General features: G+C 38.4%; 1 protein-coding gene across 1 annotated transcript; it reads left to right on the top strand.

Moving 5' to 3' along the window:
• Positions 1 to 695: 695 nt before the first annotated feature.
• Positions 696 to 13661, top strand: TRIML2 (tripartite motif family like 2). The gene is made up of 7 exons (XM_036086319.2): positions 696 to 885; positions 1142 to 1237; positions 3079 to 3270; positions 4385 to 4525; positions 6554 to 6576; positions 6757 to 6857; positions 13072 to 13661. The coding sequence occupies exons 1-7, from the start codon at positions 697 to 699 to the stop codon at positions 13659 to 13661; spliced, it is 1332 nt and encodes a 443-aa protein (XP_035942212.2). The 5' UTR covers position 696.
• The last annotated feature ends 217 nt before the right edge of the window (positions 13662 to 13878 follow it).

The following is a 13878-nucleotide window of genomic DNA, read 5'->3' on the forward strand; positions in this document are numbered from 1 at the left end:
TTTGGGGGTTGCCTTTATATTTTTTTAACCGATATCTTAATTAGCCAGCTCTCAGACGACACGAGCTGGGCTTTGCACACAAAACTTGAGGTGCCTCACTCTTAGGCGCATGCGGACTTAAGAAGGGCCTCAAAATGGGCGCCTCCTTAAAGTTGGCACCCACGTGCCGCTCCCTCTTAAGGAGGCACTGGCAGCAGCCGGCACATTATGGTTTGTGCAATCCCTGGGACAGGGAGTGCTTCCTTAAATGCCTAAAGCCAGGCTTTGCCTCACTCTAGTCCCGGATGTTCCTCCAATGCTTATAAATGCGCCATGCCTTTCAGTAAGTACCTTTTCTTTCTTTCTTTTCTCTTTTGCTGCCTTTTTTTTTTCTTAATACCTTACAGGAAAATGGTGTGCTGTGTGCTCACTTATAACTAATTCTCAGCCAATTGCTCTAGATTCTGAGAAAACTTGAGAGCCCCTCCAATCTGAGGACCTTGGTGTAACTCCTTGTGTCTTCTCCCCCAAGCGCGTGGCTGAGGAAGACCTGCTGGTTCGAGGAGTCCCGAATGCGCCGACCTGCTCTGATCCTCGGCTGTGGGTTGCACAGTGAGGTCGGCAAGTGTGACGGCCCCAAATCGCCCTGACTCTCTTCGGCTCAGCGTGCAGGGGAGTAGTCCACGGCAGGACCGTCCCCGGGGGACGCCTGCAGGGATGTCCAAAAGGCTCAGCTCCCAGTTAGAGCAAAACATCCCAGAAGATGCCTGCTGTGAGGAGCACCGGGAACCACTGCAGCTGTTCTGTGATGAAGACCAAAGCCTGCTTTGCGGCCAGTGCTTCCACTCGGAGGAGCACGAGAGTCACGTGGTGTGCGGAGTCCAGGAGGCTGCGGGCAATTACAGGGTGAGCCTCCTGCCCCTCCCAGAGCCCTCAGAACCTGGCTGCCTCCTCTTCTTATTTGGGGGACAGAGCTCCTGATCCGCCAACACCATTCCCTCAGGCAGTGTTTAGCAAAGAATACTAGATAAGTACCGTATTTAGACAAACTTCAAGGCTAAGCCAACGTAGGGCTATGGGCCGTTCAGTTGTCTGAGATTGAAAATCTAACTGTTCTAAAGCAATGACTTTACCTAGAATTCTGTGATCTGTTTCTCTGCAGAAGTTGTTCCAGGAGATATTGAGCACATTGAAGGAGAAACTTGAAGTAGCTAAAAGCATATTGGCTGATGAGCAAGAAAGAATGGTGATGATTCAGGTCAGTGCTGATCTCCAGTCTGAGCAGGGAATTACCTGTGATGTTGCATAGCAAATAACATGAAGTCAGAAGATAAATAACAAAGCAGGAAAAATCTTTGAAATCCATAGGTAGGAAAAGTGTTAATTTCTTTACGAATGAAGAGTTCTTAGAAGTCAATAAGCAAAAGGCTAGAAATTCAATAGAAAAATGATCGAAGAAAAGAGATTTCACAGAAAAGAAAATGCAGCCATCCTTTAAACATTTAAAAAGATCCTGAACTTTGTTTATGGTAAGAGAAATACAGATTAACTCTTAAATCTGTGAAATGTCATTTGCAAGCCTTATTGACAGATAAAAAAAGATTGGTAACAGGATTTATACCAATGCCATGGGAGAATGAGCATCTCGTGTACCGTTGGTGGCCATATAAATCCTGAAACCATTTAAAAGGCAGTTTGAGAATTACTGTTCGAAACGAGGGCTTGTCATCTGTTATGCCCACATTTCACTTCTGATTTCACACCTTCTCTTCATATTTAACTATTCTGTGCCAGGTATCCCAGATTCTGGGTCTTCTCCCTTTCAATTTTTAAAGAGAATAAATGGCCACTTGAGGATGGTAGAGGAAGAGAATTGACTGGTTCTCCAAGAATTTTTCAACTGATCCCCATTTTTTCAGCCTTAAGTACCATATATTCAACAGATATTGGGGTCCCACTGTTTGCTAAGGACTATATTAGGTGCTGGGGATTTAGCAGCAGGAGAGAGGGAAAAAAAATTTCTGCCCTTGTGCGACTGAAGGTGAACAAAACAAAGTGAATGGTACATGGTAAATGCTATACATTCTTAAAAAAAGAAAAAAGGAAAGCATAATGAGATGTACTTTGAAATAAAGTGACTTTGTTTAGAATGTGGCATTTGAAAAAAACTCAAGCTGGTGAGGAACTGAGTTATGCAGTCTTGGAAAGAATCTGGTATGTACTCCTTTGGGGTTGGGAAGGCAGTGGAAGCTGGTAGGTAAGGTCAGAAGATAAAGGGGCCAAGTCATACAGGGCAGCTGACTTTAAATGAAATAGGGAAACCAGTGGAAAGTTTTGAACAGGGGTAGCTTGATCAAATTTCCATTTTCACAGAAGCACTCTGGCTTCTGAGGCTAAGACTAGACAGTAGGAGGGTGAGAGCAGAGGTGGGGAAACCTGCCAGAGGACTGTTGAGGTCATGAGCAGTGGTCAGGTTCTTGATAAATCTCAATTCCGTGGGGTCTCATGAGATGAAATACCATTAAGCTGCCTACTCCCAATGTACATCTCTAGCTCAGACTTCCAAGTGGTAGACTTTCATGTCCATCTTCCTACTCAGCATCTCTCCTTGGATGTCAACAACTGAGTGACAACTCAAAATCAGGATATCCAAAACTGAGCTGCTGATACACTCCCCACCTCTGGGATCTATCCCTTTCTTGTTTATCTTTTTCTGTTCCAGTTGCTTTCTCTAAAAACCTTGGAGTCACCCTTTCATTCCTGTTTCCTTACACTTCCTATCCAAAGCATCAGCAAAAGCCATTTGCCCCACCTTCCAGTTTTCTTCATCTCCTTCTCTTTGTCACGGTGATCTTAGATTTCTCAGTTTTCTAAGTCAATTTAACATTTCTTCATCTGCATTTCACGTTCTAAGATTATGGTGATGTTAGTTGATCTTGTCTCAAAACTTTCTTTGTCCTTTGTATTTATGCCTTTTATTTCTTCCCCTGTACTTTATATTTCCTTGTCTTTATATTAGAGTTAGAGCTGGAAAGTCACCATAAATATTTATCCGTGGCATTTAACTTGAAGTCTATCACATTTATATCTATGATGAAGGGCGAAGAGCAGGATTTTAAAGAGATGATTGAGTCTGAATATAGGATAAGGTTCCAGTTGATGGTTGAAGAGGAGATGAAGTCCCAGAGCCTGCAAGGGTGCATATTCAACCTGAACGTGAGGGAAGACGGTCTGAATCAACTGATGGAATTTGGCACAGAGCTGAAGGAGAAGTCCCAGGAAACGCTACAGGTGAGATGTGGAAAACTGCGTGCTCACAGTGTTTGGAAAATGAGAGCTGAACATTATGCCAATTCTAAAATGGGACATCCAGTGACAACCACGAATGTATTAAAAGAATGTGTATATTCACCCAGCAGTTCTATTTCTGATCATTTATCTTATAAATATACTTATATGCCTACAAAAAGATATAAGGATAAGGGAATGCCGTAAAATTATTCCAGTATAAATCCATGGTTTAGAGGTAGTCTTTGAAGCCAGATTGATGAGGTTCCTATCTGGCCTCTGCTATTTACTAGTTTAACCTGTACATGTTGTTTAACCTGTGACTCAGTTTCCTTAGCTATTAAAATGGGGATAATGCCCCTAGTTTATAATACTGTTGTGAGGATTGTGATAATCTATATAAAGCTCTTTAAACAGTGTTGTACGTATTATGCCATCGGTAACTATTAGGCATTATTATTAATGCTGCAGTGTTTATGATAGCAAGAGATTAAATACAACCTATATCCATCAATAAAGGATTCTCAGAATAAATTGTATTATGTACTTACAATGAAATGCTCTTCAGCATTTAGGAAAAATAACAGCTTTATGTGTATGGATAAGGAATGCTCTCCAAGAACATATTATTTATTAAGAAAAAAACAAGCTGTGATATCAGCAATAGCATATAATATGTATCATATGTGTTCTTTAAGAAAAAAACAACAGCATGTGCTTTTGTGTCTACGTGGAACATCTTTGCAAGGATAAAAAATGTCAGTGGCTTGATTATTTCTTTTTGATTAAATTATTAGATTCAAATCTTAATTTAATGAAGGAAATAGGAAACTTTCTGAACAAAATGGCACAGCAAAATAACGTGATCTGTTTTAGGGTCAGGTTGTTATCTGAATAAGTGGACTACATGCACACCTTCCACATCAACATAAATATATTGTGTCAGAATATCAAATTTCAATTGAGGTGTCTTCCTTACCGCACAGGGGTATTGGGCCTTATCTAATTATATGTATTTCTGGAGTGGCAGGCAGTAAAGTGGGTTTAAGAAACGGTTGAATTAGTGAATAAAAGAAATTACCACTTGTTAAATAGTAATAAGGAGATGCTTCTGCAGAGACTGAAGGATTTGGGGAAAGAGAACATGAATAAACTGAAGGAGAGTGAAGTCAGGCTTTCTGAACAGATCTGCAGCCTCCAAAGGATCATTGCAGAGCTAGAGAAGAAGTGTGGGGAATACACCTTAGCGTTGCTCCAGGTAAGATTCCAGAAATGATCTTCATTACAGTATTTGAGAAAGGAGAAGTGGACAGTACTCATTAGGGGTCAGTTGGAGAATATTTGATGATTTTCAAACATACATGAAGGCTGTGTAGGTCATTTTCCAGTCACCAAAAGCATTATGAATTGTCTAAAATCTTGATATAGTGGAGAGCTACTTCATGATATGAATTCTTACCTTGAGGCTATCAATAATTAGTTTGAATTGAGAGGTCCCTTGATAGAGTAAATAATGGATTAGTCAAATTATGATACACATCAATACAGTAGAATATTCTGCAACCAGAAAAATAGAATGAAACAACTCTATAGTGGTAGAAGTAATTTTCAGAATATTTAGTTAAAGGGAAAACATGCAGAACTGCTTTTTGCTTGGTTTTAGTGAATATGTATTTATGTATAGACATATGCTCATTAACATTCACAGACTGCCTTTGGCAAAATAAACACAAACATTGAGCGGTAACCTTGGAAAAACAAGAGTGAGATTTTTTTATACAGTATTGCATATTTTAAATCTTGTAACATGCATTACCTTTCAACAAGTAAATTATTATCTTTTTAAGACTCTGTCCATATCCTTCGGCCACCAGGCTTATATCTGCAAAGTGAGTGCTCTTATTTGAGAAGCCCTTACACGTAAACCATTAGGTTCTATTCTAGGGCCAAACCTAGTTCCAGACAGGTAAGGTAGGTGTGACTCAGTTATGCTCAGCTTCTGACCTAGCTCCGTCCACTGTCCCCAGTTTATTAGCAGTCTCCTTCACCTGCTCAACTCTTGTTACCCAGTGTAAGAAAAAAAAGTAAATGGGCAGAGTTTGAATTATGACCATTCTGGATAAGACGGCTGAGGCGAGGTATGGGAAATACGGCCCTTGGGAAATGCAAATCAAAACCACAGTGAGATACACCCTCTCAGCTGTTAGAATGGCTATCAATAAGAGAGGATGGGTGCTGGTGAAGATATGGCGAAAAGGGAGCACTTCAACATTGTTGGTGGGAATGTAGATTGGTCCAACCCCTATGGAAAACAATATGGAGGTGTCTCAAAAAATTAAGAATAGATTTACTATATGGTCCAGCAATTCCACTTCTGGGCATATACTCAAAGGAAATGAAAACAGGATTTCAAAGGGATACACGCACTCCCATGTTTGGAAACAACCCAAATGCCCATTAACAGATGAATGAACAAAAAAATTTAGTACATCTACTTAATGGAATATTATTCAGTCATGAGAAAGGAAAATATCCTCCCATCTTTGACAACATGGATAGACCTTGAGCACATGATGCTTTAAGCAAGATAAATCGGAAAGACACCTATTGCATGATGTCACTTATATGTGGAATCTAAAAAAGTTAAACCTGTTTAAAAAAAAGTAAAATGGTGCTTATTGGGGGAATGGGGTGTAGGGGTGTGGGGCATTGATAAGAGTGATAGTGTTTCAGGGTACAAACTTGTAATGAATAGTAATAAACCATAGAGATCTAATGCATGGTATAATGAATATATAAAACGATATGGTATTATAATTGTATGATGTGATAAATACTGCTACATCGGCAATCATTACAATATACAAGTGTATCAAAATAACACACTATACACCTTAAACTTACTGTTACATGTCAAATTTATTCAACAAAAGAAAAAAAAGACATCAAGATTAAATATAAATCTTGCCAAGACATCATCTGATTCAGCAGGTTCCAAATTCCATATAAAATGACTATATAATCCCCAACTGTAATAAAACTAAGAAAACAAAAACACAAACATTTCCCTTGGGAATATAACAATGATTTCAAGCATTTTTCTGACTTTTACTATTCAATGTTAAAATCTGATATCTGAGATTTAGCACCACAAAGCTGGGGAAATTACATACAAACCAAGTTTCATATTAGAAGATAATTTTCAGGGGCACGGCTCGGAAGAGGCGTGGCTCACATACCAGAGGTGTGGCTCAAAGAGTAACCTTCTCTCTTTTTCACCCTGTAGAATGCAAGATATTCTGTGGAAAGGTAAGTTTTCATTTTGGAATGGAAACATTGGGGTGGGATTCAGGGTCTGAAACGGGAGCACACAGGACTAGAGATATTGGGGTAAGTAAGGATCAGGAGGTCATGTATTGACATCCATCCTCTGGATTGGTCGGGGCCTTGGGTCTGCACAGATAACTGAGATTGTCCTTTGTTTTATAGGAGCGAGTCACTACTGCTTCAGTGTCTGGAGCCCGCCCAAATCACAGACCTGAGTCTGTGCCAAGTAACAGGAATGAGCAGAATGCTCAACATTCTCCAAAGTAAGTTGACACATCCACAATTACAGGGCACTTGATTTTGTATCTGAGAGTCAAGTGAACATCCTAGATAAAAGATTCCAGAGAGCTTAAGGATTTAAAAAGATTGGAGAGTTTAATATGCTGTACATATTGGAGAACCTATCAAGAAAATAACTGTATGATCTTATGTTGAAAGGCTCTCTTTTGCATATCCTTTCCCACTTTCCCAAGCCTGAAACGTGATCATAAGCAGAGTTTGACAGAAAAAAAAAAAAAAATTTAAACTTCTAGGGAAAAAACGTTGGGGCACCTGGGTAGCTTAGTCGGGTAAGCGTCCAACTTTTGATTTTGGCTCAGGTCATGATCTCAGGATCCTGGGATCGAACCTGCATTGGGCCCCACAATCAGCAGGGAGTCTGCTTGAGGATTCTCACCCTCCCCCCCCCCATGCCCTCTCTCTCTCTGTCTCTCTCTGTCTCAAATAAATAAATAAATCTTTAAAAAAAATAAATAAAAAATGTCAACATATATAATGAAAGATTTATATCTCCTACCCCATAGTTCTACCTTTTCTGGAATGTCCTGTCAGTGGATCCATACAGTATGTGGCCTTTTATGTCTGGCTTTTTTCACTTAGCATAAAGCATTTGAGGCACATCCAAGTTTGTTGTGTGTATCAGTAGTTTATTCCTTTTTGTTTTTGTGGGGTACTCCACTGTGTGAATATACCACAGTTTATTCTCTTGTAATTCCAAGGCCAATGGAGTTGTTTCCAAATCTGTGCTATAAATATTTGCTTACAGAGTTTAATGCGAACATGACTTCATTTGTCTTGGTTGCATATCTAGGAAAGGGGTTGTAAAATTTGTTTTCCAAACTGTGTCATTTTGCATTCCCACTGGTAATGTATGAGATTCAGTTACTCCACATCCTCACTAACATTTCGTACTGTCACCTTTTTTTTTTGTTTTTAAGACTGGGGCGCCTGGGTGGCTCATTTGGTTAAGTGTCTGCCTTCGGCTCGGGTCATAATCTCGGAGTCCTGGGATTGAGCCCCATGTTGGGCTCCCTGATCAGCAGCGAGTCTGCTTCTCCCTCTCCCTCTACCTCTCCCCATGCTCGCGTTCTCTCTCTCTCTCTTAAATAAAAAAAAAAAAAAATCTTTAAAAAAATATTAAAAGGGTAACTTATTAAAAATAAGTAAAGCAGACTTAATACATATGTAGTTATATATCACTTTAAACTTTAATTTACATTTCTGAAATAACTAGTGATATTGAGCATATTTTCATGTGTTTATTTGTAATCTCTTTGAAGTATATCTATGAACGTTTTCAGTATTTTTAAAATTGTGTTGTATATTATTTAGTGTTGGGATTTCTTTATATATTCCAATTACCAGTCCTTTATCAGACATGTTTTGTAAATATTTCTTTCACTCTGTGATTTATACTTTTTATTAATTTTTAAAATTTTAATCCTCATATTGTCACCATACCGTATTATATTAGTTTCAGATATACAATATAGTGATTCAACAATTCTATGCATTACTCAGTGCTTATTATGATAAGTGTACTCAGTCCCCTTCACCTATTTCACCCATCCCCCCCCACACCTACCTCCCCTCTGGTAGCCATCAGTTTGTTCTCTACAGTTAAGAGTCTGTTTGGTTTGTCTCTTTTTTTCTTTGTTTTGTTTCTTAAACATATGAGTGAAATCATACGGTATTTGTCTTTCTCTGACTGACTTATTTCATTTAGCACTATGCTTTCTCTTTCCAACTATGTTGTTGCAAATGGCAAGATTTCATCCTTTTGTATGGCTGAGAAATATTCCAGTGTGTGTGTGTGTGCGCGCGCGTGTACGCACCACTTTTATCCATCCATCAGTCGATGGACGCTTGGGCTGCTTCCATATCTTGGCTGCTGTAAACATTGGGGTGCATGTATCCCTTGGAATTAGTGTTTTTGTATTTTGGGGGTAAATGCCCAGTAGTGTGATTATTAGATTGTAGGGTAATTCTATTTTTAACTTTTTGAGGAACCTCCACACTGTTTTCCAGAGTGGCTGCACCAGTCTGTATTTCCACCAACAGTGCAAGGGGGTTCCTTTTTCTCTACATCCTCACCAACACCTGTTGTTTCTTGTGTTGTTGATTTTAGCCATTCTGACAGCTGTGAGGTGATACCACATTGTAGTTAGATTTGCATTTCCTCGATGATGAGTGACGTTGAGCATCTTTTCATGGGTCTGTTGACCATCTGTATGTCTAATTTTGAGAATGTCTGTCCATGTCTTTTGCCCATTTTATAATTGGATTTTTGTTTGTTTTTTGGGGTGTTGAGTTGTATCAATTCTTTAGATATTTTGGATGCTAACCCTTTATCATATATGTCATTAGTAAATATCTTCTCCCATTCTGTAGGCTGTCTTTTAGTTTTGTTGATTGTTTCCTTCGCTTTTATTCTGATACAGTCCCAATAATTTATTTTTGCTTGAATTGCCCTTGCCTCAGGAGACCTATCTAGAAAATGTTGCTATGACCTGTGTCAGAGCAATTGTCACCTGTGTTCTCTTCTAGTATTTTTATGGTTTGAGTTCTCACATTTAGGTGTTTGATCCATTTTGAGTTTTTTTTTTTTTATATAATGAAAGAAAATGGTCCAGTTCCATTCTTTTGCATGTAGCTGTCCAATTTTCTTTTTCCCATTGCATATTCTTTCCTGCTTTGTTGAAGATTAATTGACCATATAGTTGTGGGTTTATTTCTAGGTTTTCTATTCTGTTCCATTGATCTATGTATCTGTTTTTGTACCAGTGTCATACTCTCTTGATTACTACAGCTTTTTAATATAACTTGAAGTCTGGAATTGTGATCCCTCCAGTTTTGTTTCTCAAGATTGCTTTAGCCATTCGGGGTCTTTTGTGGTTCCATACAAATTTTAGGATTGTTTGTTCTAGTTCTTTGAAAAATGCTATTGGTATTTTGAAAGAGATTGCTTGAGTAGTATAGATACTTTAACAATATTTGTTCATCCAATCCATGAGCATTGCATATCTTTCCATTTCTTTGTGTCATCTTCAATTTCTTTAATCTGTGATTTATATTTTCATTTACCTCATAGTATCTTTTGAAGAGCAGAAGTTTTAAATTTTGAAATTCAGTTTATCAGTTTTTTCTTTTATGGTTTGTGTTTTTGTGTCCCATCCTAACAAATCTTTTACTACTCAAAGATTTTTTTCTTCTAGAAGTTTTAGTTTTTACATTTAGGTCTGTTATTCTTTTGGAGTTATATTTGTATATGACTCAAGATCTGGTACAACTCCCACCCCCACCTTTTTTGTACATGTATATATCCAGTTGTTCCAGCATCATTTGGTGAAAACACTATTCTTCATTAAATTTACTTAGCACCTTTGTTGAAAATCAGTTGGCATGTACAAGCCGGTCTATGTTGACTCTAATAGGTCCATTGATCATTGTGTTTATCCTTTTGCTAATACCACACTGGCTTGAATTTTATTCCATAGGAAGTCTTAAAATTGACATGTGAGTTCTCCAAATCTGTTCTTTTCAAAATAATTTTGGCTACTCCAGATCCTTTGCTTTTTCACAAAAAATTTAAAATCAGCTTATTGGTTTCTACAAAAAAAAAAAAAAAAATGGAGACTTGGATTGGTGTTATAATGAATGTATAGATTAATTTGGGATAAGATGATATATTTCTATTTTGGTCTTATTTGATTTCACTCATCAGTGTTTTGAAGTTTTCAGCAAACATATTGCACATATTAGATGGATCCTTAAGCATTTTATTTTTTTTAGTGTTAATAGCATTTCTAATTGAAATTTCATTCATTTCTAGTTTATTGCTGGTATATAAAAATAAATTTGTATATATTGACATTGTAATTTATGACTATGCTAAACTTACTTATTAGAGCTAGTGGCTTTTTTAATAGATTCTTTGCGATTTTCTACAAAGATAGGCAGGTAATCTATTAATACAGGAAGTTTTATTTCTTGCCAGTATGTAAGCCTTTTCTATATTTTTCTCACCTTGTTGTACTGGCTCTAGGACCTCCAATATAATGTTGAATAGGAGCAGTGAGAAACATTTGCCTCCTTCTTGATCTTAGGGTACAAGAAAGCATTAAGTCTTTGACCTTGAACTTTGATGTTAGCTGTAGGTTTTTTTTATAGTTGCCTTTCATAAAGTTAAGAAAGTTCTCCCTCTAGTCCTGATTTGTTAAAACTTTTTATCATGAACAGATGTTGAATATTAGATGCTTTTTGTATATCTACCAAAATATTTGTATTTTTTCTTCATGTATTAATATGGTGAAATATATTTTTTCATATGTTGGCCCAGACTTGCCTTCCCAGAGTAAACTCTTGGTAATGATGTTTTATCCATTTTATTTACTGCTGGATTCAATATGCTAATACTTTAAAGAATTTTTGCATTTATGTTATTGAGGCATGATGATCTGTAAATTTCTTGTAATCATCTATAGATACTTTAATTTTATTTTCATTTCTAGATAATCTATTCTGTTCTTTGTCAAATCCACTTGGTCTTACTTTTTAGCTTCCTATATCCTGTAGGTATTTTTAAGCTTTTCTTTTTTCTTCAAACATGTAAGCAAAAACTATTTTAGTTCTGTGCCTAGTAATTCCAATATCTAAAGTTCTTCAGATTTATTTCTGTTAGTCTCACTTAATAGTGCTGTCTTACTTTGTGAGTGTGTGTTTGATTTTTTAACAGTAAGCTTTGCTTTTTTCCTTGGATATTATTTTTAGAAATTGAGTCCAAGAATGAATCCATGCATTATTCCAGAGAGAATTGCATTTGTTTCTGCCCATCTTCTGGAAATACTGAAAGCCTGGGACAACTTAAATTTAAATTTCAAGGTTTATGGCTTTTAAGACCACCCTAATAACGATATGAATTGGGCTTCAAGTCCAGAAATGTAAGTTCATTTGGCAGCAAAACTTTCTGCTGGATTAGATATTAAAGTAAAAAATAAGGAACTATTCCAGGTTTTATGGTTTATGGTTTAGCAAGTGAAGAAATAAGTATGCTATTAACTGAAGTAGAACTGGAAAGGGGTAGTTTTGAAGTTCCATTTTGGGCATAGTATGTGTGAAATGCCTCTATTATTTCTAACTGGTATTTGGCAGCTTCTTTATGAAGTAAGCCATGGGGCACCTGGGTGGTTAAGTGACTGCCTTCAGCTCAGGTCATGATCCCAGGGTCCTGGGATCAAGCCCCGCATCGGGCTCCCTGCTTGAGAAGGGAACCTGCTTCTCCCTCTCCCTCTGCCGCTCCCACTGCTTGTGCTCTCCTGCTCTCTCTCTGCCGAATAAATAAATAAAATCTTAAAAAAAAAAAATTCTAATGGGTTAAGAAAAAATTATGAAGTAAGCCATGAACATTCAGAAGATATTTAAAACTAAGGCTAGGTGAAGTCACCTAGGGAGAAAGGAGTACAAACTGTAAAAAAGGAAGACCCAGTCTTAAGCCCTGAGAAATCACAATATTTAACAGTTGAGGAGAAAGAGATACGAGAAGGAACAGTTTGAGATACGAAGGCAAGTGTCACTTTCATTCAAGTATGAGAAATCACATTGAGCTGTCTTGTTTGCAGCTTGATTTTTTTCTGGAGGATTCGCACAGGTTTTCCAGCCTCTGCTAATATGTTCTTTTGATTTACTCAATATCAAGAGCCTGCTGGCAACAGTTTCTAAGCATCTGTGTCACACTCTGGTGATATTTAAGGGGAGAGCAGTTTAGTCACAGGGAAAACCCTGCTCTGTTAGGAGATTCTAATGAGTCTTTAGGGGAATGAAGCCTGGAGTTCGAGGCTTGGAGGTCTTTAGAAGAGTAGTTGGCTCCCAGCTGTTACGTGACGAGGATTGAATACCATTTTTACAGCCTGCCAAAATTCCTTTCTGCTCTGACAGAACCTCTGTGAAGTCCATTACTCTCCTTCCTCCTCAGCTTGCATCTCCTTCCATTGTCTCACTGCCCTCTTCTTCTGTGATGTCCAGTTCTTGAAACAAAGCTCAGAGGTCACCTTTCCTGAACTTTGAGATTGCCTCTTCCGTATCTGTGCCTGCAGCTTGTACCCACTCACTGGCAAGTCTCTTCGTGGTAGACGTCCTCAGTCTCTGGTGGTGGCATGGCTGACTCTAACCGAATCGAACTGAATCTCTCTCTCCCCGCAGGAGCTGTGACTTTGGATCCTAAAACAGCTCATCCCTGTCTGGTCTTATCTGAGGATCTGAGAAGTGTGAGTCTCAGAAATGTCCAGCAGGACGTTCCTGGCAGCCCGGGGAGATTCGTTTTCGGTGCCACCGTGTTGGGTGTGGAGGGTTTCACCTCAGGGAGGCACTACTGGGAGGTAGATGTGGAAAAGGCAACCAAGTGGCAGTTGGGGATTTCCGAAGATGCTGCCAGCAGCGCTCGTGACCTGCCCGCTGCTTCCGGAGATAAATTCTTACTCACAGGTTCCATGATGGGAACTGATTATACATTCTGGGTCTTTCCCCCTCTGAAAAGGGTCTTCTTGAGAGGAGAGCAGATGCACAAAGTTGGAGTCTTCCTAGACCGCGAGTATGGGCAGATAGCCTTTTATGATTTGACAAATAGATCCCTCATTTATAATTTCTCTTCTCTCACCTTCCGGGGAGCTGTCAGGCCCATATTTTCTCTTTGTATCCCAAGTGGAGGCACAAGTTCAGACTCGCTCAGCATTTGCTTTCCTCATGTTTCTTCTTGTGATGTTAATGTTAGCCCACAGTCTTCCTCGGCATGAAATCTAAGACCACAAGGGGCCAGAAAGTAAAGAGCTTGACTTTGTAAAAGAATCTATATAAAGTAATCCAATAAAAGTTTCTAACACTTGATTGAGTTGGAATCCAGTTTATTACCCCAGAGCTTTTGCATTCATGTGGCTTTCAACACCTATTTCGAGAAAGAACTTATATTGAAACTGAGTCATGAATGATAATGATGGAAGGACCCTACACTAA

Source organism: Halichoerus grypus, chromosome 3 (assembly GCF_964656455.1).
Source record: "Halichoerus grypus chromosome 3, mHalGry1.hap1.1, whole genome shotgun sequence".
NCBI lineage: Eukaryota > Metazoa > Chordata > Mammalia > Carnivora > Phocidae > Halichoerus > Halichoerus grypus.

Coding starts and splice junctions, on each gene's coding strand:
- TRIML2 (XM_036086319.2), top strand. CDS start 697: ATGTCCAAAAGGCTCAGCTCCCAGTTAGAGCAAAACATCCCAGAAGAT. Junction 3,271..4,384: donor AGTCCCAGGAAACGCTACAG/GTGAGATGTGGA, acceptor ATGCTTCTGCAG/AGACTGAAGGATTTGGGGAA. Junction 6,577..6,756: donor GCAAGATATTCTGTGGAAAG/GTAAGTTTTCAT, acceptor TTTGTTTTATAG/GAGCGAGTCACTACTGCTTC.